The 24991-nt window shown below is 47.9% G+C and overlaps 1 protein-coding gene across 1 annotated transcript in view; it reads left to right on the top strand.

Annotated features, from left to right (window-relative positions):
* Positions 1–2555: 2555 nt before the first annotated feature.
* CCDC12 (coiled-coil domain containing 12) overlaps positions 2556–24991 on the top strand; it is a 78381-nt gene continuing 55945 nt past the window's right edge. Inside the window, exon 1 of the mRNA XM_073334852.2 lies at positions 2556–2751. Coding sequence (XP_073190953.2) covers positions 2593–2751 — 159 coding nt within the window. The 5' untranslated portion in view covers positions 2556–2592. The remainder of the gene's footprint in view (positions 2752–24991) is intronic.

Here is a 24991-nt window from a genome sequence, read left to right as displayed (position 1 = left end):
CAATTCTTCTCTGCTGCCAGCTTCGCCAAGGGACCTTATACCAGCGGTCAGTGAAACAGAGCTCTGGTCTGCCACGCCTCTGGAGTACCCGCTACCCTGGAATGGAAGAGTTGCAGCTGGTGCAGAAGTTGCCTCCGTTGGCAGAAACCCAACAGGAAGGTCCCGTTCACAAGTGGAATTCTCCTCTGGCTGTTTTTGCCCATGATTGTCACTCTCAGCAGAGAGGCCAGGCGCTGAAAGGGTCATGGGGACTCTGCTGTCCTCTGTGGGTTAGGACCCAGCTACGTTCATGACCACATGACCACTATCCCTGAAGACAGCTGTACCCCTTGGGTAGATGTCAAGCCCCAGGACGAGATGTGTGAGTGACACAAACAAATTGTTCACAGTCAGAGGGCTGTGGGATGAGCCGGAAGAAAACAAGGAGAATAATCCTGGGATTCTGCCCTTTTAGCTTTTTTCAAGCCTGAAAGAGGGACCGTGTAAGGGTTATTTTCTTCTTGTTCTTATACATTAGAAAATCCATCTGAGCCAATTATACTCACGCCCCCTAAATCCACCTGTCGTTTCAATTGGACGTGGGACTCTTCCCTCTTTCTGCACTAACCTGCTGTCTAGCGCTGTCCATGTGCTGCAGCCTCCTACCCCAGGAGAGGGTGAAATGAACCCATGGTCCCGTTTGTGTCTCCGTTCGCACAGAGCTTTGGGAGAGATGGGGCGAGAGATTCCTAGGGCCAGACTGTCATCCTGTGGATGAAGAAAAGGAGTACTTGTGGCACCTTAGAGACTAACCAATTTATTTGAGCATAAGCTTTAGCTCACGAAAGCTTATGCTCAAATAAATTGGTTAGTCTCTAAGGTGCCACAAGTACTCCTTTTCTTTTTGCGAATACAGACTAACACGGCTGTTACTCTGAAACCTGTCCTGTGGATAGAGAGATCTAGGGGCAAGGTGGAGTTTCCCAGTGACAGGAATCCTAGGTAGCATGCGGGGAGCCAGGGACAGGAGCCTACCAACCCCGGCAAGCCTAGAGACTAGCAGGGAAAGGGAGGCCTACTCCTGAGGGCAGCTGCTGCTGTCCTGTCCCTGATTCTCCCCTGCCTTCTCCTCTCCCCCTCCCTTCTACTTCCCCACTCTCCCCTAGTCCCTTCCTCCTTCTCAGTCCTGTTACCCCCTCTCCCAGCCTGCTCCCCTTCCCCACCCTGCTCAATCCTCCTGCCCCATCCCTACTGCTCCCCTCCCCCATCAGCTCCCTCTTCCTGCCCCATCCCCTCTGCTCTCCTCCCCTTTATCCCTCCCCTCTGCTCCCCTTTCCCCACCCTGCTCACTCCTCCTGCCCCATCCCTTCTGCTCCCCTCCCCTCTACCCTGCTCCCACACCTGCTCCCATCCCTCTGCTCCCCTCCCCCACCCCACTCCCTCTTCCTGCCCCATCCCCTCTGCTCCCCTCCCCCACCCCACTCACTCCTCCTGCCCATCCCCTCTGCTCCCCTCCCCCACCCCGCCCCCTCCTCCTGCCCCATCCCTCTGCTCCCCTCCCCCACCCCGCCCCCTCCTCCTGCCCCATCCCCTCTGCTCCCCTCCCCCACCCCGCCCCCTCCTCCTGCCCCATCCCCTCTGCTCCCCTCCCCCACCCCGCCCCCTCCTCCTGCCCCATCCCCTCTGCTCCCCTCCCCCACCCCGCCCCCTCCTCCTGCCCCATCCCCTCTGCTCCCCTCCCCCACCCCGCCCCCTCCTCCTGCCCCATCCCTCTGCTCCCCTTCCCCACCCCACCCCACCCCGCCCCCTCCTCCTGCCCCATCCCCTCTGCTCCCCTCCCCCACCCCGCCCCCTCCTCCTGCCCCATCCCTCTGCTCCCCACCCCACCCCGCCCCCTCCTCCTGCCCCATCCCCTCTGCTCTCCTCCCCTTTATCCCTCCCCTCTGCTCCCCTCCCCCACCCCGCCCCCTCCTCCTGCCCCATCCCTCTGCTCCCCTTCCCTTCCCCACCCCGCCCCCTCCTCCTGCCCCATCCCCTCTGCTCCCCTCCCCCACCCCGCCCCCTCCTCCTGCCCCATCCCTCTGCTCCCCTTCCCCTCCCCACCCCGCCCCGCCCCCTCCTCCTGCCCCATCCCTCTGCTCCCCCTCCCCACCCCGCCCCGCCCCCTCCTCCTGCCCCATCCCTCTGCTCCCCTTCCCCTCCCCACCCCGCCCCCTCCTCCTGCCCCATCCCCTCTGCTCCCCTTCCCCTCCCCACCCCGCCCCCTCCTCCTGCCCCATCCCCTCTGCTCCCCTCCCCCACCCCGCCCCCTCCTCCTGCCCCATCCCCTCTGCTCCCCTCCCCCACCCCGCCCCCTCCTCCTGCCCCATCCCCTCTGCTCCCCTCCCCCACCCCGCCCCGCCCCCTCCTCCTGCCCCATCCCCTCTGCTCCCCTCCCCCACCCCGCTCCCTCCTCCTGCCCCCCGCCCCGGATCCCCGCCCCCACCCTGGCTCCCGCCCGAAGCGCTCAGGTTCCGATCGATGCGCTCGGGGCTCCCCCTGGCCCCGCGGAGGCCGCTCGATTGGCCGGGCCTGTCCCCTCCCCCGCGCGGTGTCTGCCGGGCGTTGGGGAAAATGGCGGCCCCCGTTGCCAACTCAGGTCCCGGCCCCGACCCCGGCATCGGCCCTGGCCCCGGCCCCGGCCCCGGCTCCGGCGTGGGGCGGCTGCAGGAGGCGGCGCTGCGGCGGAGGGAGCGGCTCAAGGTCTTGCGGAGCCGGACAGCGGCGCATAAGGTGACCCGGCCGGACCCCGGGGTGGGAGCGCGGGGGGGGTCGTCCTGTGGGGGAGGGGCATTGGGAGTGGGGGGGATGGCTGCAGGAGCTGGGGGGGGCCTGTGGGGGAGGGGGATGGGAGCGGGGGGATGGCTGGGGGAGCCCTGTGGGGGAGGGGGATGGGAGCGGGGGGGATGGCTGGGGGAGCCCTGTGGGGGAGGGGGATGGGAGCGGGGGGGATGGCTGGGGGAGCCCTGTGGGGGAGGGGGATGGGAGCGGGGGGGATGGCTGGGGGAGCCCTGTGGGGGAGGGGGATGGGAGCGGGGGGGATGGCTGGAGGAGCGGGGGGAGGGGGATGGGAGCGGGGGGGATGGCTGGAGGAGCGGGGGGAGGGGGATGGGAGCGGGGGGGATGGCTGGAGGAGCGGGGGGAGGGGGATGGGAGCGGGGGGGATGGCTGGAGGAGCGGGGGGAGGGGGATGGGAGCGGGGGGGATGGCTGGAGGAGCGGGGGGAGGGGGATGGGAGCGGGGGGGATGGCTGGAGGAGCGGGGGGAGGGGGATGGGAGCGGGGGGGATGGCTGGAGGAGCGGGGGGAGGGGGATGGGAGCGGGGGGGATGGCTGGAGGAGCGGGGGGAGGGGGATGGGAGCGGGGGGGATGGCTGGAGGAGCGGGGGGAGGGGGATGGGAGCGGGGGGGATGGCTGGGGGAGCGGGGGGAGGGGGATGGGAGCGGGGGGGGGATGGCTGGGGGAGCGGGGGGAGGGGGATGGGAGCGGGGGGGGGATGGCTGGGGGAGCGGGGGGAGGGGGATGGGATGGCTGGGGGAGCGGGGGGAGGGGGATGGGAGCGGGGGGGATGGCTGGGGGAGCGGGGGGAGGGGGATGGGAGCGGGGGGAGGGGGATGGCTGGGGGAGCGGGGGGAGGGGGATGGCTGGAGGAGCGGGGGGAGGGGGATGGGAGCGGGGGGAGGGGGATGGCTGGGGGAGCGGGGGGAGGGGGATGGGAGCGGGGGGGATGGCTGGAGGAGCGGGGGGAGGGGGATGGGAGCGGGGGGGATGGCTGGAGGAGCGGGGGGAGGGGGATGGGAGCGGGGGGGGATGGCTGGAGGAGGGGGGAATGGGAGTGGGGGCGGATGGCTGGAGGAGCAGGGGGAGGGGGATGGGAGCGGGGGGGATGGCTGGAGGAGCGAGGGCGAGAGGGGAGCTGTGGGTGTAACAGAATTGGGGAGCTCCAAGGGTCACCCAGGGGTGGGTTGCGTGGGGAGGTCTGGGAGCTGCTGGTGTTGGGGGAATGGGGGGGATCTTGTGTGGTGTGAGTGTACACAGTCGGGGGGGAATTAAAGGTGTTTTTGGGGTTGGGGGAGCAAGGGCAGCTGAGGGCAACCAGGGTGAGAGGAGCTGAGGGAGACAGGTGCACTCAGTATTTGTGTGGGGCACAAGGACAGTGGGGGGCACTGAAGAATTGGAGGGGGGCCACAGAGGAGCAGGGTAGTAGGGAGGTGTGCATGGGAGTTGGGAGAAGACTGGGGGATGTCTGGGGGAACCTTTCAAAAGTGGCAGGAAGGGCGTGCGCCCCAATGGACCTGCCTGTGGTATTTAGCTAACCAGTAACCTGCTGATTGAGCCCCGATCCGTAATTGGATATCTGTGGGCAGTCGCCTCCATCTGTGTAGGGTTCCTACTGACTTCATAAAAGCTCTGTAAGGGTTGCAGGGGATCCCCTGTGTGGGTCCAATTGCAGAACCAGAGCCCATCTCTGCTACTTATTAATTCATTGTTATCTTTGCTCCATGGTGCTGTATATTCGCCTTTGCTGAATAACCATGTGCTGATGTACAATTCCATTCCTGCTCTTGGCTGTTGTCATCCACCTTGTTTGTCTTGTGTCTGTTTTAGCTTGTAAGATCCATGGGATCGTGTCTGCTGTCTGTATTGAATGGCACTTAGCTCATTTAGTTTGGGGTGGTGTTAAAATAATAAATAAGCCCCAATATGAAGTGCACAGATGGGAATCGGTGGTCAGAGTTAAGTATAAACTGGGGATTAATTCTGTCATGTTCAAATATTTTGTATTTTTTATAGCAGTTTCTGATTTATTGGGGTGGGGGGAGAGGCTTACAAATCTTAATTAATCCCCCAAACAATCTATCAGAAGGGTGTTACCTGCATGGTACTTCTGGGGAAACTGAGACACGGGATCTGTGATTTACTCAGACCATGCACGTGTCAGTCCCATGATTATGACTTGGGAGTTTCATGGCTCTCAGTCCTGTGTTCATTGCCTGTCACCTTGGTTTCCTAACTTTGTGTTTTGTGATGGTAAATTTGCAATGATAAATGATAGAATACCAGCCCCAGATCAGCTGTGTGGAAACACATAGCATGAGTACAGTAAGTGAAAGAAGGGGTTGGGTTGGGTGAGCGGGGAAAGAGTCCCTTGAAGAAGGAGGAAAGATGGGCATGACTCCTGTGGAGAGGTGAGAAGTTACTCAACAATCACTGGGGAGAAGGCAATGAATGACTCAGATAGCTTGATCTTCATTACAGTGCCTGAACTCTGTGTGTAAAGTAGACCGAGTTACCACCTCGTGGATTTTGTCCTTCAGGGAAAAACCACTTACTGCATGATGCTGAGATATGATATTGTCATATTGTGAGTTTCATTGTGATGTGACTGTACAGCGCTGTAAGTGTACTTATTGCTGTACAGTAGGTGATCTGTACCAAATGGATAACGGATCTCAGCTACAAAAATCAGCCTAAAATCAGTAGCAGGAACATTACAGGGCAGTGCAAAACACAACAGAAAATAGTATATAGTCAACCTACGTGGAACCTTAGATTGTATGCCCTTTGGAATAGGAACTGCCTCTTTGTATAGTACCTAGCACAATGGGTTTCTGGTCCATGACTGCACCTTCTAGACCTTTTTTACTGTATTAATAATAATAATAATGTGGTGTTTTTCTAGGCTGAAATTATTTCTGGGATAGTTAAAAGTGGCTTTGCAATCACTGCTTGCTGAATCACTCTGGATTGAAGTTTAGGTACTAAGGTGGTGGGGTTTGTATAAGTAGCTTGGCAGGTAAATTCAGGGTGACCTTACAAAATGACTTAAGTCAGTTTTGGTCAGGGCATTCTCTTTTCTCCCTCAAAGGTGGAATTGGAAGATTGTTGGAAGGAGGGTTGCAATTGTTAGTCTCATCAGGACAGTTTTATAGTCATTTTGAAGACACATACAGAGTTTGTTTAGCTGCGGCTTCTTGAAAACTATTAGTTCCACTTCTTTTATTATCCTTGGTCTTTAATGGGGGTTGCAGAACATACAACTCTAGTTTGTGTCCTGTATGGACCGGCACACAAGATAAGGAACCAGGTAGCACAGAGCCTTTGTACTTTTTCTAGGTACTTTCAAAAAAGTTGATATATATTTTCCTTCCCTCTATTAAATCCCCTTCCTGTACATGGTACCGTGTGTTGCCATGTTCTTTTGTCTCTTTGCTTTTGGAAGACAGATGAGGCTCAGGCATTCCTTTGTTAGTGGGAGACATTGCTTACACTATGGGAGTCTTGTCACGTCTCTTGGACAGGGGCGGCCAACCTGAGCCTGAGAAGGAACCAGAATTTGAAATGTACATTGCCAAAGAACCACAGTAATACGTCAGCAGCCCCCCATCTGCTCCCCAGTGCCTCTGCCTGCCGGCAGCCCCCTCCAATCAGTGCCTACTCCATCCCACGCCCACCACAATCAGCTATTTCACCTGCGCAGGAGGCTATGGGGAGAGAGGGGAGGAGCGAGGGCATGCAAGGCTTAGGGGAAGGGGCAAGGGCCTTGGGGGGGGGGTGGAGTGGGGGCAGAGCAGGGGGTTGAGCAGTGAGAACCCCCAGCAAATTGGCAAGTAATCATCTATTGCTCCTGCCCCGGAATCAGTGCCTCGGTAAGGAGCCGCGTATTAACCTCTGAAGAACCGCATGTGGCTCCGAAGCCACAGGTTGGGCACCCCGCTCTAGGAGTTGTCAGCTACACCTGTAGTGTCCACCTAGTGAGAAAGAGGCTAATTCTGAGACTTCCACTCTGTTTCCTCAGGGGTATCAAGTCACTTCAGGCTGGTTAGAGTCTTTGGAAATTCAGAAGAAATCCATGCAGTTAAGAATTTGGGCTTTTCTTGGAAAACCTGTATTACACTACACATCTGTAGTGCCTTTGATACTGTACACCAGGCGTGAACGTGGCCCACTTTTTCATTCAGTTGCTGGCTTAGACTTCATGATGTAAATCCTTTTCTCGAGCAAACTAAAGAGTGAAAGCCTCCATTGTTGTGCTGCTCAGGAACATGCAAAATAAATGTGTTGACCTCTTTCTGGGTAGGAAACCGTTGCTTCATGCTGGGTAAGTGTAATGTGTAGCTTACTTTGTTTCTTCATTTGGGTAGTTTTCAAAATTAGGTAAACAAATGCAATGTGCGGCAGATAATTTTTTGAGTTCCTGTTGGATGCCACTTAATCATAGTGCTACACCTCAACAAGAGATCAAATAAAGGTGTGCTCTTAAATTTGCCTGTGTTGGTGTCCTTAAGAATTCCTGTAAGTTGGGTTGTATCAGTGCTTGACTTAGTTTCTGCAGTATGTTTATAATAGGTGTGAACCAAATGATGACTTATCACTGTCTTCATTATTGGGGCTTGACCAACTGAGTGTAAATGGTGGATGTTTCTGAAGTAGCTCATAGGAGCATCAAAGTCATCAGCCAGAGCTTGAAACACTTATTGTTATTTGCCACTTTAAATAGCAAAATTGGAAAACATATTCACGTTCTCTATATGTGTATATATCTATCTTCTTACTATATGTTCCATTCTATGCATCCGATGAAGTGGGCTGTGGCCCACGAAAGCTTAAGCTCAAATTTGTTAGTCTCTAAGGTGCCACAAGTACTCCTGTTCATATTCCAAAACAAACTCCCTCTTAAAGAAAGGGATAACATTTGTTGAGATACACAATAGAGACGTGATTGGTGCAATGCACACCGTGATTACCTTATCTGAACTTGGCCTGTACAACATTTGAAAAGCCCATAGTCGTTGCTATGCAATCTGAATTTTGGTTTGAGCTCTTCTTACTCAATTTGTGCCACTGCCAAAGCTGATGTTATTCCCTGTGTGATACCATCAGCTGTCCCAGATTCCAAGTGTACTCTATCACAGAGATAGTACAAGGTTTCCATCCTACACAAAACTGATGTATGCAGACTCTTGGTTCAGCTACAGACCTGTCAGTGGATCCAACAGCACGTATGGTAATAAAACCTAGCTTTCTGATTGTATTTCTGAGAAACTTTTCTAAGACCCTGTATTTGTCTTTGTAAAGCATTTCCCTGTGGATGTTAAATATAGCTTGCTCCAAGAGTAAGGCCATCTGTGGCTTGCAAGTTGCAATGTATTTCAAAATCTCAAACTGAAGTCATGTTTAACTGCTCTATAACCGGTGTTCAACAAGCTCGGCAAGTTTAAGATCTTCTCATGGAGCATTTTATGGAGCAGTCGGTAATGGGAGCTTCTTGGGGACAAAGTGATGCGTTTCCTGCTTCCATGCATTTCACATGAGCAACAGAGTGGTTGTGTATGTTTAGGAACCCAATTCTAATGGTCTTATACCCAGTTACAAGCAGAGTGTCCTGATGACCAAGCTTTTCATGCTTTCGGCAAAGTACACAAGATTTTATCTTTCTGACGTGAAAATGATAGCCACTTTCCGACCGTAACCTTTAGCGTGCAAGCTTTATTCTCCCTCTTAAAATCAAATCAAAGTCTGCCTGGCCAAAGCTTCTGCTGCTAAACTTACATGGCTTTAGAAGTTGCTTTGTAGCCTATTTCAGCTTGGCTGGAATATTAAACATTTGCTTGCCTTTGAATTACTTGAGTGTAACTGAAAAGCCTAAACCACATCTCTTGGTTCTCCACTCACCATAGACTCCTGATCAGTGCACTAAAAAACACATTCAAGCTGAGGCCCAGCAGACGTTCTTTCCAGGATGCTATCACCTTCTCCCAAAGCATTGTATGTAGTTGGCACCAACGAGGCCCATTCGTCACCCCTCTGACTAGCAGCTCAGTAGTTCTGCTCTGCTCAGCCCCTACTCCCCTTACCACTAAATTCTTTGGTTCGCTACCACTCAGCCCTCCTGGTCACCCTCACCTCTAACTGACAGCTCAGTTTGCTGCTGTTCAGATCCTGCACCCATCCTCCCCTGTTCTCATCCAATGGGCAGGAAACCTGACCCTCTTATTTACTCAGAGGGTGCTATGTCTTGCCTTGGGCTCCTAGGCAAAGGGGGTTTCCCTAGCTGGGTTGGAAGATCACTTCAAGCTAAGTGACTAGCATGCATGGAAGGTGCTTTTAACCCTGTATGATTATTTGTGTTATGCTGGTACCTAAGGGAGCCCCGGTCATGGACCAGCACCTGATTGTGCCACACCAATTTCCTAAAAGCTGATATATTTGCGAGTAACTGGGGAAGATGTAAAACTGACAAAAGTTCAAATAGTCTTTTATCTAGTATCCAACAGAAATCCATATGAAGGGACAACATGGGAGCAATGCTTTCTGAAGAATAAACTTCCCCTCTTTTTGTTTCTTTGTAGAAGAGGAAACGTGCCGGACAGTGTCTTAATGTTTAATATGGCCTTGCACATTTTTCTGCAGGCTTAGGATATTTAAATATCTTTGATAGAGGTTGGTTATATAATTGGCACTTAGCTGATGTTTTTGGTGCCACGTCCAATTAAGAGGAAAGCAGCACCGGGTTTTCTGATGCCAGCCTTGGTAACGCTCACATGATGATGTCGATCAGTCTTTTTAACTTTTAAGAATTTTAATTTTGAAACAGAGTGAGAAGTGCTTCCAGCTTTTGGGGGAAAAACGGGGGTGGTTGTTCTAAGTAACTGAGTGTGCGTCATATTATATCTATAAGAGCAAGCCTCTCTCAAATGGAGAGCATAAGAGAGAATGCTTGGGGGGCAGTTTATCACTTAGTCATTCGGCACAGCAGTGGGGCGGAAGAATCTGACACTGCATGCGTTTTATACAAAAGTGTAAAACCGCATAATAAGTACTAGAAGCAGCAGCTGTATTTGTACTGTAGGTGCATCATAATGTTCTCAGCTTGCTTGAATCTTCTTACGTTAATTCTAATTAACATAGTAACGTTTTTCTTATCGTACCATGTAGTCCAGCCCACTTATTGTCTGCTGCTTTCACATGACCTATCTTTTTTCCATTAAATAGCTGAAAATCAAATAATTAAACAGAATGCTGCTTTTCACCCATTGTTAACAGTTATTATTGCTAAAGAATTAAGTTAGGCTCATTTTAAAGCTTAATACTACATGCCTGGTTGTTTTTAGTGCCCATCACTTAGCTACCAAGTGCAGCATCACTATCTGATTATAAATTTTGGAACACAGTTAGAGAATGTGGTCTCTTAGATTTATTTAAAGCTTTTAGGCACGTGATTACCTGACTTCTCATGACTCCTAGCTTGCTTAGGCTCCGGTCCTTCCAACATTTAAACACATACTTAACTTCATGCACTTCAGCAGTCTCATTGTCAATGGGACTACTCTCATGTAAGTGTTTGCAGGATTGGGGCAGTAAAGCATAACCTCAACATCATTCATTTACAGTAAATGAAAATAAGATGGAGGGTAGTTGTATCATTCCTCGTGGAAAATTGAAAACCCACTTGTACTACAGGCCTCAGTTGACTCTTAGATCCCAGCACTGCAGTTCCTAATTGAAATTATTGGTGAGCTTTGCCTACATAAGAAATGCAGGATTGGGTCCAAAGGGCTCTTTGGAGCAGGGAAAACTGTTTTACAATTAACCCCAAATCAGAAATTGGCCACTGGTATTAAATGGGCACACTTGCATGGAATCAACATCAAAACATTTAGGGTTGGACTTCCTAAGTGACTTAAGAGCACAAGCTGTGTTGAATGTCAATGGGACTTGTAAATCTACATCATGTAAGCACTTAAAAATTCCACCCTTAGTACATAGAGAATCTTATTCCCGTTTACCACAATTTTCCATTAAGCTAGTTGACATTACAAACTGTTAGCTTTATCTTTTTCTGTTGCAAATGTTTGTTTAAGAGTTTTTATGTAGTGATGTTATAACCATTTTGGTCCTGGGATATTAGAGAGACAAGGTGGGTGAAGTAATATCTTTAAATGGACCAAATTCTATTGATGAGAGAGACAAACACAAAGCTCTTCTTGAGGCCTGGGAAATGGAATATGTCAGAGCTAAATACAAGGTGGAACAGATTGTTTAGCGCAAGTAGTTAACACATATTTCAAGGGACCATTCAAGGTGAAGTGGCCTGTTAACTCCCGTCCAATCATAGGGGGAAAGGAAGGGTGGGAGGGAGGAAAAAGGCAGTTTGGGGGGTGATCGCTAGTGGGTTACAGATTGTTGTAATAAGATGGAAATCCAGTGTCTCTCTCTGTTAGTCCATGATTTTTAATATCTAACTGAGTTAAGAATTTAAGCTCCCAGGCTCGTGTTTTGAAGGCATTGTGCTGGTTTCCTTGGAGAACAAGGACTGAGTGGTCAGCTATAGAGTGATCATTTTGTGAAAAGTGTTCACCCACAGGTGACTGGGTGGTTTTGTCTTTTATCATTTTTCTGTGAGAGTTTATTCAAGGGTGTAGCGATTGTCTAGTTTCATTGACATAGTTGTTACTGGGGCATTTAGTGCACTGGGTGAGGTCTCATCTTTGGCTGTCCCTCGATGCGAGGATGATGTCTGCCAAGGGGGTTCATTGGTGGCTTTTTAAGTGGTTGAGGAGCCCAGTTCGTGCCCTGCAAATTTTCCCACAGAAGTGACAGATGTAATCTTGGAGGAGACAGAGTTGCTGGCTGGACTTTTGTGTCCTTTCTTTCCTCCTTTGTCCCTAGCCTCTGTTTGCCAGAAGCTGGGATTGGGTGACAGGGTACGGATCACTTGATGATAACCTGTCTGTTCATTCCCTTTGGGGCACCTGGCATTGGCCACTGTCAGAGGACAGGATACTGGGCTTGATGAACCTTTGGTCTGACCCAGTATGACCGTTCTTATGTTCTCTGTCTCATGAGCACATCTGTTCTCCTCAAAGTGAGCTGTGGCTTGGTGTATGGTGTGACGCCACCGTGTTCTCCCAGTTTGTTGCATTGATGCCTCACTTTTTAAGATGTACTTTCAGTATGTCTTTGAAATGCTTCTGCTGCCCTCCTTCCCTGATTTAACTGAGAGAAGAGTACTTGCTTTGGGAGGCGAGCGTCAGGCATACGTACAAAGCGTCCAGCTCAGTGGAGTTGGTGTTTCATGGCCTGTGCTTCTATACTGCTGCTGATGGCTGCAGAGACAACCCTGATGTTACTACGTCAGTCTTCCCAGCTGATCCTGAGAATCCTCCTGAGGCAGCGCTACTGGAATGCTAGAGATGTTGTCGATAGGTTACCCAGGTCTCTCACTCCTAGAGAAAGGTGTGGATAACAACTGTCTTGTAAACCAAGATCTTGGTGCCAGTTTGCAGACCCCTGTCATTGAAGATTTGTTTGAGTAGTCTTCCAAAGGATGTGCTGGCACAGCGGATCCTGTATTCAATTTCTGTATTAATGCTGACTGTTTGGGAGAGGTGGCTGCCAAGGTAAGGAAAATGGTCCACGTTTTCCAGGGGTTCTCCACTGATGGTGGTTTGTAGAGTATGAAGAGTAGTTTGTGCAGGTGAGGGCTGATAGAATACCTTGGTTTTCCTGATGTTGAGATAGTGACCCAGGCTGTGATAGGCATCTGCAAAAAGGTTTAGGGTACTTTGCATGTTGGCCTCTGTGTGTGTGAGAGAATGACGCTGTCATCTTCATACTGAAGTCAGTGATGCCAATTCTCGTGATCTTAGATTTTGTTTGGAGACGTCGAAGATTGAAGAGTTGACCATCCATACGATATTCAGTCCTGATTCCATCAGGAATATGGTCATGGATGAGAGTTAGGATCACGGCAAGGTAAGTGGAGAAGAGTGTTGGAGCAATGATGCTTGACACCAGTGTGAATGATGAATGGTTCGGTCTCTGAGCCGTTACACAGCATGGTGGCAGTCATCCCATCATGGAGTAGTCTGATGATGGAAATGAATATTTGTGGCCAGCCAAACCTGCACAGCACCTTCCATAGGGCATCACGTTTGATAGCCAAAGGCCTTGGTTAGATCGATGAATGCTATGAACAGTTCCTGGTGTTGCTGTCTGCACTTCTCCTGAATCTGTTGTGCCACGAAGATCATGTCAGTTGTGCCTCGGGATGGCCTGAATCCACAATGTGATTCAGGGAGGAGTTCCTCGGCAAGGGGGAGGAGACGGTTTAGTAGGATCTGGGCAAGGGTCTTCCCTGTGATGGAGAGGAAGGCAATACCTCGGTAGTTCCCGCACAAAGATTTGTCCCCTTTCTTAAATATTGTAACAATGTTGGCCTTCTTAAAGTCAGGTGGAATTTCTTCACAGGTCAAGATTTTGTCAAGGAGTTGGCAAAGTTTGTGCTGGAGCATTGTTTCACTGGCTTTAAAAACCTCAGCTGGGAAGCTGTCTGGGCCTGATGTCTTGTGTTTTTTTTTTGTTTGGGTGATAGCACACCCAGACTTCCTCAGAAGATGGGGGGGATCAGCAAGGGGTTCCATTGCAGAGCCTTGTGGAATGGTGTCTTTAGAGACTGTGGATTCGCGGTTTAGTAGGCTCTCAAAGCGCTCCTTCCAGCGTTGTTTAGTGGCCGCATTGTTCTTGAGGAGGGTGGAGCCATCCTGGGAACTTAAGGGGGTTGGGCCTTTGGAGCTTGGCCCATACGTAGCTTTTGTTGCTCGAAAGAAGCTTCTCATGTCATCCTGATCTACGAAACCCTGGATCTCAGAGGCTTTCTCGTGCCACCACTTATTTTTGATGTCACGTAACCTCCTTTGGACTTTGAGCAAGTGGTAGGCCTCATGTTATCGTTGGTTAGAGGAATCATTTTGCCAATTACAGAATGCAGTTCTTTTCTGTTGAATTAATACTAGGATTTCCTTGTTGTTTTTGTTAAACCAGTCATGGTGCGGATAAGTGGAATATTCTATAGTTTCAGCACATGTACTGTGAATGGTATTTTTTAAGCTCTTGAATGTCACTGATGTTATCAGGCAAGTTAGAGTTTCTCAGATAGCTGTTGCTGGAACGTCTCGCAGCTAGCTTGGTCTTGAAGTGCTTTGACGTTCTACTGTTTTTGCTTAGTCTTTGGGTGTTTGTGGTGTGGTGGAGCGAGCTGCAGGTACATGAGTGATCTTACCAATCGATGGTCTGTCCAACAGTGATCTGTACCTCTAATGGCTCATCTTATATGGAGTCAAATCTCAGGCTCTGACTATAACATAGTCAAGGAGGTGCCGGTGTTTGGACTGAGGCTGTTTCTAGGTGGTCTTAAATTTGTTACTCTGCCTAACGATGGTATTTGTGATGAGCAGGTCATGCTCCACACATTTGCTGAAGAGGAGAATACCATTGGGGCTTACATTTCCCACCCCTTCTTTGCCTATTGTGCTGCTCCAGAGTTGGGAGTCCCATCTGATTCTGGCATTGAAATTTCCCAGGAGGATGAATTTGTCTGCTTTAGGTGTGGCTGTGAAGACTGCATCGAGAGCACTATAAAACTGCTCCTTGTTGTCTTCCTCATCATCAAGTGTTGGGGCGTATACACTGATGACTGTGGCATATTGGTTGTTGCTGAGCTTGAGCCGAAGTGTCATGAGATGCTCCTTGATCCCCACAGGAAGCTCCAAAAGCTGACTGGTGATCTTATTTTTGATGGCAAAGTCAATCCTGTGAAAGCCTCTCTTCAGGTGGTGAATGAAGAAGGTGAGTGAGGTACATCATATGTTGTAATAGGCATGTGTAGGCCCCATGGATATTGAAAGGTGTGTTGTGCGGGGTGTTGGTCATCGTAGCAGTGGAGATATGTCTACAGGTTTTGCATCTGTTGTTCTGGCAGAGTCTGGTGCTGTTCTGAGTTGGTATGTCCTGATCTGTGTGGAGCTTGCTTCTAACAATGAGCTTGGAGAGGTTGGGGATTGTTTGAAGGCCGGAAGAGGGGGTTCAGGAAAGATTTCTTTCAGGATGTGGTCCCCATTAAGTATGGATTGCAGTTATTTAATGATACTCCGTGTAGATTCCAGTGTGGGGTGGTATGTGACAACTAGGGGTGTGCGTTCGGAGGTGGTTTCATTTCTGTATTGAAGCAGGTTCTCTCAGGGTGTTTGGGTGGCTTCTTTCGTGATGCAGTCTACTTCTCTGGTGAAGTATCCTTGTTTGGTAAAGGCAGTTTTAAGTGTGTTAAGGTGTATATATCCTGGACTTTTTACTCCGAGCATAGTTTGTGGTATCTGAGTGCCTGGCTGTAGATAACAAATGTCTTGATGTGTTTTGGGTGGTTATTGGATCTGTCCAAATAGGTGTGGTGGTCTGTGCGTTTCTTGTTTATATTTGTCTGTAGGGTTCCATTGTTAAAGCTGATTGTGGTGTCCAGGAAGTTGATGCTAGTGTGGGAGTGTTCTAGAGTGAGTTTAACGGACGAGTGATGGTTTCTGAAGTTGGGTGGAAATCTATGAGGGAATTAAGGTCATCTATCCAGAGCATGAAAATATAATTGATGTATCTCAGGTATTTCATGGGTTTTGTGGTGCATTTATCCAGAAATTCTTCTTCAAGGTGACCCATGAAGAGGTTGGCATACTGGGGAGCCATTGTAGTACCCACCGCTATTATCATGGTTTGGACAAAATGTTTGCTGAATGTAAAATTGTTGTGGTGAGGATGAAATGGATGAGTTTGATGTGTTTTAGGGAGTATAGCTGAGGGTTGCCCATTATCTTGTACATATCTGAGGCAGGCAATACTTGTTGGTGTATAGGGAGGTGAAATCCATGGTCGCGAGGATGGTGTCTAAGAGATTGGCTCTTGAGAAAAGACCTTATTTGTACATCTGCATCTGTCTACTTTAGGGTTTTGACCTTCTGCCGGTCACTGGAGTATTTGAGTGCTTTCTCTGTAGGAAATGTATAGGGTTTCAAAACCAGAAAAATGTCATGTGATACGGATTCTTCAAAGGGCTACTTTGTGGGCGTGTACTGGGGTACATCCGTAAGTAGACGAAAACACCGTGTACACTGGAGTGTGCATTCATTAGAATTGCTGATGCCTCAATGTATTTTAAGCAGAGATTTTGGAATCCATCTACCATAGACTGTTTTGAAAACCGAGCATGTAAAATGGGGAAAACCTAGTTTTTCTTAGTTGCTGTTGGATACCACAGATGTGTCAATGTGTGACCCAAATAGTTAGTTTCACTGTAGGGTGGTATGAAGTTTCCTTCCCCACTCTGAACTCTAGGGTACAGATGTGGGGACCTGCATGAAAGACCCCCTAAGCTTATTTTTACCAGCTTAGGTTAAAACTTCCCCAAGGTACAAACTTTGCCTTGTCCTTGAACCCTATGCTGCCACCACCAAGCGTGTTAACAAAGAACAGGGAAAGAGCCCACTTGGAGACGTCTTCCCCCAAAATATCCCCCCCCCAAGCCCTACACCCCCTTTCATGGGAAAGGCTTCATAATAATCCTCACCAATTGGTACAGGTGAACACAGACCCAAACCCTTGGATCTTAAGAACAATGAAAAAGCAATCAGGTTCTTAAAAGAAGAATTTTATTTAAACAAAAGGTAAAAGAATCACCTCTGTAAAATCAGAATGGTAAATACCTTACAGGGTAATCAGATTCAAAACATAGAGAATCCCTCTAGGCAAAACCTTAAGTTACAAAAAGACACAAAAACAGGAATATATATTCCATTCAGCACAGCTTATTTTACCAGCCATTAAACAGATGGAAATCTAATGCATTTCTAGCTAGATTACTTGCTAACAGAAGTTCTGAGACTGCATTCCTGATCTGTTCCCGGCAAAAGCATCACACAGACCTACGAACCCTTTGTTCCTCCCTTCCTTCCTCCTCCTCTTCCCCCCCCCCCCCCCGCATATGAAAGTATCTTGTCTCCTCATTGGTCATTTTGGTCAGGTGCCAGCGAGGTTATCTTAGCTTCTTAATCCTTTACAGGTTTTGCCTCTGGCCAGGAGGGATTTTATAGCACTGTATACAGACAGGTGGTTACCCTTCCCTTTATTTTTATGACAGGAGGCATTTTGATTGTAATTACAATACATAGCAAAGTATTCTTTAGCTCTTTCCTCGCGGCTAGTGCTGTAATGAAGCTGTGGGTCTGTGAATTATCCATATAAAAGAATCAACTGAGCTGTTTTGCCTTTCTTGCCAGCTGAGCCCTTTTCACACAACCAGTTACTTAGTAATGTTGTTAGCAATATATTTTCGAACAGTGCAGTTGCCTTAAACACTGCTTTGTCACCTGGGGTTTGCTTTTTAATCTCTAATGTGGAAATAATTGTGTGTGTAACCTTTAGATTTTGAAATGGGGGAGGAAATGTTCATTGGCCACTGCTGGTGTGATAGTCTGTGGCTTGCTCTTGCTAGGGGAGGAAGCTGCTACTGTATTGTTAATTCAGAGTACATGAGAGCGGGAGGATGTTTATTTAACAAGAAAATTTGAGCATTAAAATCAAGTGTTGAAAATTGTGAGGCCTCACTGTGTGGTGAATTACTGAGTATTTGCATCTGCTTACTACTTGTTGGTTCCTTCTAAAAGATTTGGAGGACAGGAGGGTTGGAATAGAGAGAAAAAGCTTTGAGTGCAGAGATCAAACTCTCCATACGAATATACAGATACAAGGCTTGGGCAGTGCAGCACAAATGATGAGCACAAAAGTAGTAATCTGTTTTGAAGGGTGCTGTTAACTTGTAAGATCAGTTTAAAACAAAGTTAAAACCAGTTTTAGGTTCTACACTTGTCCTGTTTCCCCTGCCAGTCTTTATGGTTTTTAATTTTTTTCTTCCATTTTCTAAAATGTTATTCTCTGCCATTGCTGTATGAAAGACCCACACAAATGGGGAAAAAGACTATATAGGGGAAACAGTGAAAATGACTGGACACGGTGCTCCTAAATGCACAAAGTAAATAAATGGGGGATATTTTCCAGTGGTCTGTCAATTTACAGTAGTCTGGGGTGTTACTTTAACAAAAGTAGGTAAAATTTCAGGCAGAAGTGGTTGTTTTTACGTACTTGTTTCTTTGTCTTTGAATCATATCTAGCTTGTATGTTGTGTTTTCCACTTAGGAAGACATAGTCAAACTAGACCGAGGAACAGTGGGTCTTCCATCACTTCCTTTGAGAGACAAATGCAGTGTAGAGCAGTGGCTCTCAACCTTTCCAGACTACTGCACCCCTTTCAGGAGTCTGGTTTGTCTTGCGTACCCCCAAGTTTCACCTCACTTAAAAACTACTTGCTAACACAATCAGACATAAAAATACAAAAGTGTCACAGCACACTGTTACTGAAAAATTGCTGATTTTCTCATTTTTACAATGTAATTATAAAATAAATCAATTGGAATATAAATATTGCACTTACATTTCAGTGTATAGTATATAGAGCAGTATAAACAAGTCACTGTATGAAATTTTAGCTTGTGCTGACTTTGCTAGTGCTGTTTTATGTAACAGTGTTGTAAACTAGGTAAATATCTAGATGAGTTGATGTACCCCCTGGAAGACCTCTGCATAACCCCAGAGGTATGCATACCCCTGGTTGAGAACCACTGGTGCAGAGCACAGGAAAACCAAGGAGAGGCTGGTTCACATCCTCATTTCCTACTGATGAGCAAACTGAAGCTGAGAGGTTGTCACCTGCCTGTGGTCACATGACAAGTGAATGTCAAACTCAGAAGTCCCTGGCTCCTAGTTCTACGTTTAGACTACAAGTCCATACCTCTCCAAGGTGGCTGTCTCCTTCCTTATGTATGGCAGCACGTGACCACATTTCATTCCTATTTCTTGCTATCTAGGTGTTTTCACGCTCTTTGCTTTTTAATTTTTAAAGCAGCTTTGTTGTTGGTTGAGGTGAATATTTAACAGAACTTGGCTGGTACAAATAGATGCTAACTGCAAACTAAACATGACTAGCACTTTTTCTGTGTTGTTGCTTTTTTGCAATTTCCGTAAGATGCTGCTTTCCATTTTTGCATAAAAGCAGCAAAGCAATCTAACACACTGGCATTTAGAGGCAAATCTTTGAAAACTGCTGCAAACTCACTTGGACATCTTCCTCTCCCCAGTATAAAAACATTGTAATATAATAAAACCCGGTGAGATCTCATATTTATGTTGTAAATGAGGATTAATTTTCACATGAGAAACTGGCAATAAGTTTATGGGATCTGATTGTCATGATGCTCATTATCTTGACTTATTTTTGCATTGCCATGGTAATGGGCAGAGAGTTTTTACTTTTTCCTTTTTTCTATTTGTACCCATAAAAAAGATTAACTGCTCCTTTTCAACACAAACTGTGCTGTGCTAAACCCGTGGCTCTAATCTGCCGCTCAGTGGTCCCAGCTGTGCAGTCTGACTCTTCTTTCTGCTGGAGCTTTTGAGTGGGCTCCATGGAAATAGATGACTGACAGGCATCTTTTCATCGGTAGCTGGTGGTATGCACGCAGTGAATGGATACAAGCTCTAGACGGTAGTGCAAAGGCAGACAAGTTATGATACTAATACTGCACATGGGGGGTGGGAGGGGAAGAGAGCATGACAGCTCTCCTGTGGTATACATCCTCTACCCCTTTGCTTCAAATGAAACTTCCGATGTCACCTTCTTCCGGCCCATCAGAAATTTTTGTTCAGTTTGTTTAAATAGCCCACAATGGGAGAATCAGGGCACCTTTTTTCCACTGGAATTTGAGCTACCATCTATTGTTTTTGAAGGAAGTGAGCAATAAATTTGGGGGCAGCATCAACGTGGTCTTGAGCTCTTGCTCTTAATGGCCTGAAGTTGACTCACTTGAATTGAATAGCTTGCTGTCTGTTGGAAAATAATGTGGCTAGAACTTGATCCGAGCCCCTCCCGCCCACACACTTGTTTGACTCTCTTTTTCTAACACCTTCTTTGAAACTTGAAAATGTGTTTGCCTTCAGATTTGGTTGGGTTCCATTTAACAACCCACTATCTCTTTTTAATGGGGCTTGACATTTGTTTTCTTTAAAATCTTAGTTCCCTAAATATAGCCAACGCACATCATTCTGCTATTCGAAATGTCTCGCACACAGCATGAATGTTTCAAAGGTGATGTATTTACAGCCATAGAAAAAAAAATATGAAACACAGATATTCAGTGGCTGGAAGGTGTGTGTGTGTGTACTTTCAAAAGCCTCCTTCAGTTTGAAAGTGGTACTGAAAATTGGGAACCAAAACTGATTATCCTAAGCGGTGAATACCATCTAAATGGATTTAGGAAACTTACAGTGGGTGTTCCATAGAAGAATTACCCTCCTTGGATAGAGCAATATGAGGGATGTCATGGGCAGGCAAAGCAATATAATGAAGAGGTGCAATGGAGTGCCCATAGAGAGACTCCATGAGCATGACATGAGATGCCCGACGTGACAGGCTGGGTCTGAGACGTACCGCTTTGTAAAGGGTCATAGCGGAAGGGACAAACTGGATGGAATAGGAGGTCCCATTGTCCAGAAATATAAGATTTTGTTTATTCACTGTAACCAGTGGTGAGCTGGAGCTGGTTCGCATGAACTGGTTGTTAAATTTTAAACAGTTTTAGAACAGTTTGTTGACCCGCTTCCCTGCAGGGGACGCTGAGGCTTTGATGGGCTCCGGCTGGGAAGTGATGTAATTCCTCCTCCGGCCACCGGGGGCGCTGCACTGGGGGAGCCATGTGGGCTGTCGCCTGGCCCTGGGCACGAGGCCTGGTGGTGCTGCTGCTGCTGCTCCCCTGGCCCTGAGGCTCCCGCTGTTGCCTGGTGGGTCCCCAGCTGCTCTGCTGGGCCTGGGCTGCATCCTGCTGCTCCCCCCGTGAGCACCCACCACCCTGCCCGCAGCCAGCCCGTGCCTCCAGCCACCCCCTCACCCCCTGCCTTGCCTGCAGCCAGCCCCTGCCGCACCCCCTTCCCTGCCTCCAGCCACCCCCGCACCACTTGCCTGCAGCCAGCCCCCATCTCCAGCCAGCCCCTGCCCTGCCTGCAGCCAGCCCCACACCTCCTGCCTGCAGCCAGCCCCTGCCACACCCCCTGCCCTGTCTCCAGCCAGCCCCTGCCACACCCCCTGCCCTGCCCGCAGCCAGCCCCTGTCTCCAGCCAGCCCCGCACCCCCCTGCCACACGCTCCTGTCTGCAGCTGGCCCCACGTCCACTGGTGCCCTGCAGTTCCCAGGGCAGTAACCCTGCACACCTGCTTCAATGAGGGGGGCAGGGAGCACCTGGGACCCACACATGTGCACACCCTAGGGTGACCAGACAGCAAGTGTGAAAAATCACACGGGGGTGGGGGGTAATAGGAGCCTATATAAGAAAAAGACCCCAAAATCGGGACTGTCCCTATAAAATCAGGCCATCTGGTCACCCTAGCACTCCCCCAGGGAGTGGCGGGGACCCACACATGTGAAACGGAGCCCATTTCTAGTTCAGGCCCATTTTTTTAAAAAAGAACTTTAGGCAGGGTTAACACACACCCGTATTTTCCTGGACAGGTCAGGCTTTTTGGTTTTTAAATCGCCGTCCAGGGAAAATACGGACGTAGGGTAACCCTGTTGGTACAAAAAATACATACTGGGGCACATCCCTTAAATCAGAACTTTTTATAGGGAACCGGTTGTTAAGATTTTGGCAGCTCATCACTGACTGTAACACAAATGGTACCTGTCTAGATCAGCTTTTGCAGCAGTTAAAATGAGGTGTGTGTACTGGTTCTTTTGTTTTATCTACCATTGCTGTCGTTCCTTTGTGCATCATGGGCACGAATGGATTTATTCTTGCAACTCCTCTGTGAGGCATTACCCTGTTGTATAGAGGGGGACTTGAGGCACAGAGGAAAGTCACACAAGAAGTCTATGGCAGAGCTGGTAAGAAAACTGGGACCTTCTGAGTCCCAATTAGTGCCTTAGCCACCAGACCTTCCTTCCTTCTAATAAGATTTTCTCTTATTAAATAAATCTTGTCTTATTAGCCCCAAACCACTCAGAGTTTATCTGGGAATTTCATAGTTGCTGTCTGAGATGAAACAACTGTCAAAGCCTCTAAGAAAAGGTCGGGAAATAAGGCTGTTTGGCCCCAGCCCTTTTGGGATTCTCTGTCAAAGGGCACAGACTAAGGATTCCGCTCCAGTAATGTGTCACTTTCATGGTCCTCTTCCACATGCACAGAGGATGTACTCAGTGACCACAGACTAGAGTTGCATTTAAGGAAGTAAGGTGACGGGGTACAGACAACTAGGGGAAAGCGGGGCTTAATATTGGGGAAAATTTTTTCCGTACAATGCACTATTTTAAGTATTAGAGACTCATTGCTTTGGTATCTAATCACATCTCCACTGGCTGTGGAATACTCTTCCAAGAGAATGGTGGAAGCCCCATTATTCATCCAGTCTAGTTTTAAACGTACCGTAACAGTAGCAAATAGTGCAAAAGGGAACAATTCTGCACTGGCAGCGCAAAGGACTACATAACTTATTAGATCCCTTCCATCTCCAGCATCTGATTCAGTTTCTGAGTTAGTGTGAGTGAGAGTATATAAAATGTGCATATATAAGCATAATATTGTAAGTCTTAAGAGACATGATCTAGTGAACTATGCATGTGAGCTGGGAATTTGTGGGTTCAAATTCCAGCTCTGGCTTGCTGCATGGCCTTAAAGCAAACTGCCCAGCTCCAGTTTCCCCACCTGTAAAATGGAGATGAGAATGCTTTTTTCATAGTTATTGAGGGTATAGTTGTATGGAAAATGCTGTGTAAGTGCTATGTATTACTGACACAACAGGATAGTGTATTATAGACAGACACTTCTTGTGCAGGGATATTCCAAATGTAGTGTTTCTTATTTGGGCACCAGCATTGCTCCCATCCAACCCTCTGGGAGCAGTGTTAAACTGCAGTTACAGAGCCAGCTGAATACTAGAGAGGGACTTTTTCCACATTGTGTACAGTAAATAAATCCCATGCTCTGAACCTGTTCAGGGGAGAAGGAGCTGGTTTGCTGGGAGGGGAAGTCTCCCAGCTCCAGTCCAAAAGCAGCTGCCACTGGTATCACAGACAGAGGTTGTGAAATCAAGGTGGGGAGAGAGTAGCAGGAACGTGTATGCTCTTTAACCGCTACTCATACCATGGCGATGGGCGGGGTGTTACAACCTGAGTAGAACAGAACCAAATTCCCAGCACTGAGTGCAAGTAACGGAAGAATGCAAAGAGCACACATGGTAGGAACATGATGCTAGCTTGTTTTTGTCTAGAAAATATCAACCGGCAAAGGGAACTAGGAGCTGTCCATGTGCTGTGACAGGTTCCCAGCTGAGTTCTCTTTCTCCGGCCACTTTATTTGCTACATCGCACTTTCACTGCAGTTCTAAACAGACAGGAAATCTGCAGTAGTTGAAAACTCTAACTAAACCAACCTAAGCTCTAACCAGGGGATCTCTCCACATTGAAGAGAGATGCACAGCATGGTGACTGGGCAGCATGCCTTCTTCAAATGTGTTTTTTCCCTTAGTTTTATTTTAGAAGAAAGAGAGTATCAGCAGCTTGTGTTCTTGAAAGCAGAGAACAAAGTGGCTGAGAACATAGTTGCTGTGGTAACAACACAGCATAGGAAAGTTACATTACATGGAGACAAAAATGTACACTTCAGGGCTAGCCAAGGCTCTTTCTATTTAGGGCTTATCAAGAAAATAATATGCTATCACCGCAAAGCTCAAGTGTTTGGATGTGGAAACCTGCAGACAAAATTATTTCCCCAGCAATGTACAAGACAATTCGCAATGAAAAATTATTAGTCATCTAATCCATGAAGAAATGTTACTTAGCTGTTCTATCTCACTGGTCAATTTAGATAGTGCCATTTGCAGGCAGAGTGTTTATAGTAGTTAATCCTTTCAAGACTGGGCATGTCTGCCAAAGCATTTATTTGACAGTTAAGCAAATGTCCATATTCCAAGAGTTCATACACAGCAAAAGCAACCTGGCAAAAGAGCTAACATAAAAAGTAAAAAGGTCTATTCTAAGTAAAACATATTTTGCATCTCTGTAGCGCCTTTGACCTAAGGCTTTCAAAGTGCTTTGTAAATATTAAATTTCACGACTTCCCTGTGATGTAAGTAAGTAGCAGTCCCATTTATAGACTGGTAAACTGAGGCATAGGCAAGTTCTTTGGTCTCTCTAAGGTCATGCTATATCAGTGGCAGAATTGGAGGTAGAACCTAGGACTCCTAACTCCAAGTCCCTTGGAGTAACCGCTAGACCAGTGACTCTCTGTACCCCTTTCAGGAGTCTTGTCCGTCTTGCCTACTCCCAAATTTCACATTACTTAAAAACTATTGTATTTTTATGTCTGATTTTGTAAGCAAAAAGTGTCCCAGCACACGATTAATGAAAATTTGTTTACTTTCTCATTTTTACCATATAATTATAAAATAAATCAATTGGAATATAAATATTGTACTTACAGTTCAGTGTATAGTATACAGAGCAGTATAAATAAGTCACTGTATGAAAATTTAGTTTGTACTGACTTTGCTAGTGCTTTTTATGTAGCCAGTAGTAAAACTAGGCAAATATTCGATGAGTTGATGTACCCCCTGGAAGACCTCTGTGTACCCCCAGGCATATGACCCCTGGCTGAGAACCACTGCACTAGACTCACTCCAGTAGTGATGGCTGCCCAGCCATGCAGGGCAAATTCTACTAAATGGAGCCAGATGAATAGAAGTGCACTACTTGGAGAGAGGTTTCCAAGTGGCAGCCGTGTTAGTCTGTATCAGCAAAAACAACGAGGAGTCCTTGTGGCACCTCAGAGACTAACAAATTTATTTGGGCACAAGCTTTTGTGGGCTTGAACCCACTTCGTCAGATGCATGGAGTGGAAAATACAGTAAGCGGGTATAAATACACGGCACATGAGAAGATGGGAGTTGTCTTACCGAGTGGGGGGGTCAGTGCTAACGAGACCAATTCAATTAGGGTGGATGTGGCCCATTTCCAACAGTTGATAAGGTGTGAGTATCAACAGAGGGAAAA

The sequence above is a fragment of the Lepidochelys kempii genome, chromosome 2 (genome assembly GCF_965140285.1).
Source record: "Lepidochelys kempii isolate rLepKem1 chromosome 2, rLepKem1.hap1, whole genome shotgun sequence".
Classification (NCBI taxonomy): domain Eukaryota; kingdom Metazoa; phylum Chordata; order Testudines; family Cheloniidae; genus Lepidochelys; species Lepidochelys kempii.
This window is presented reverse-complemented; position numbering and strand designations above follow the sequence as displayed.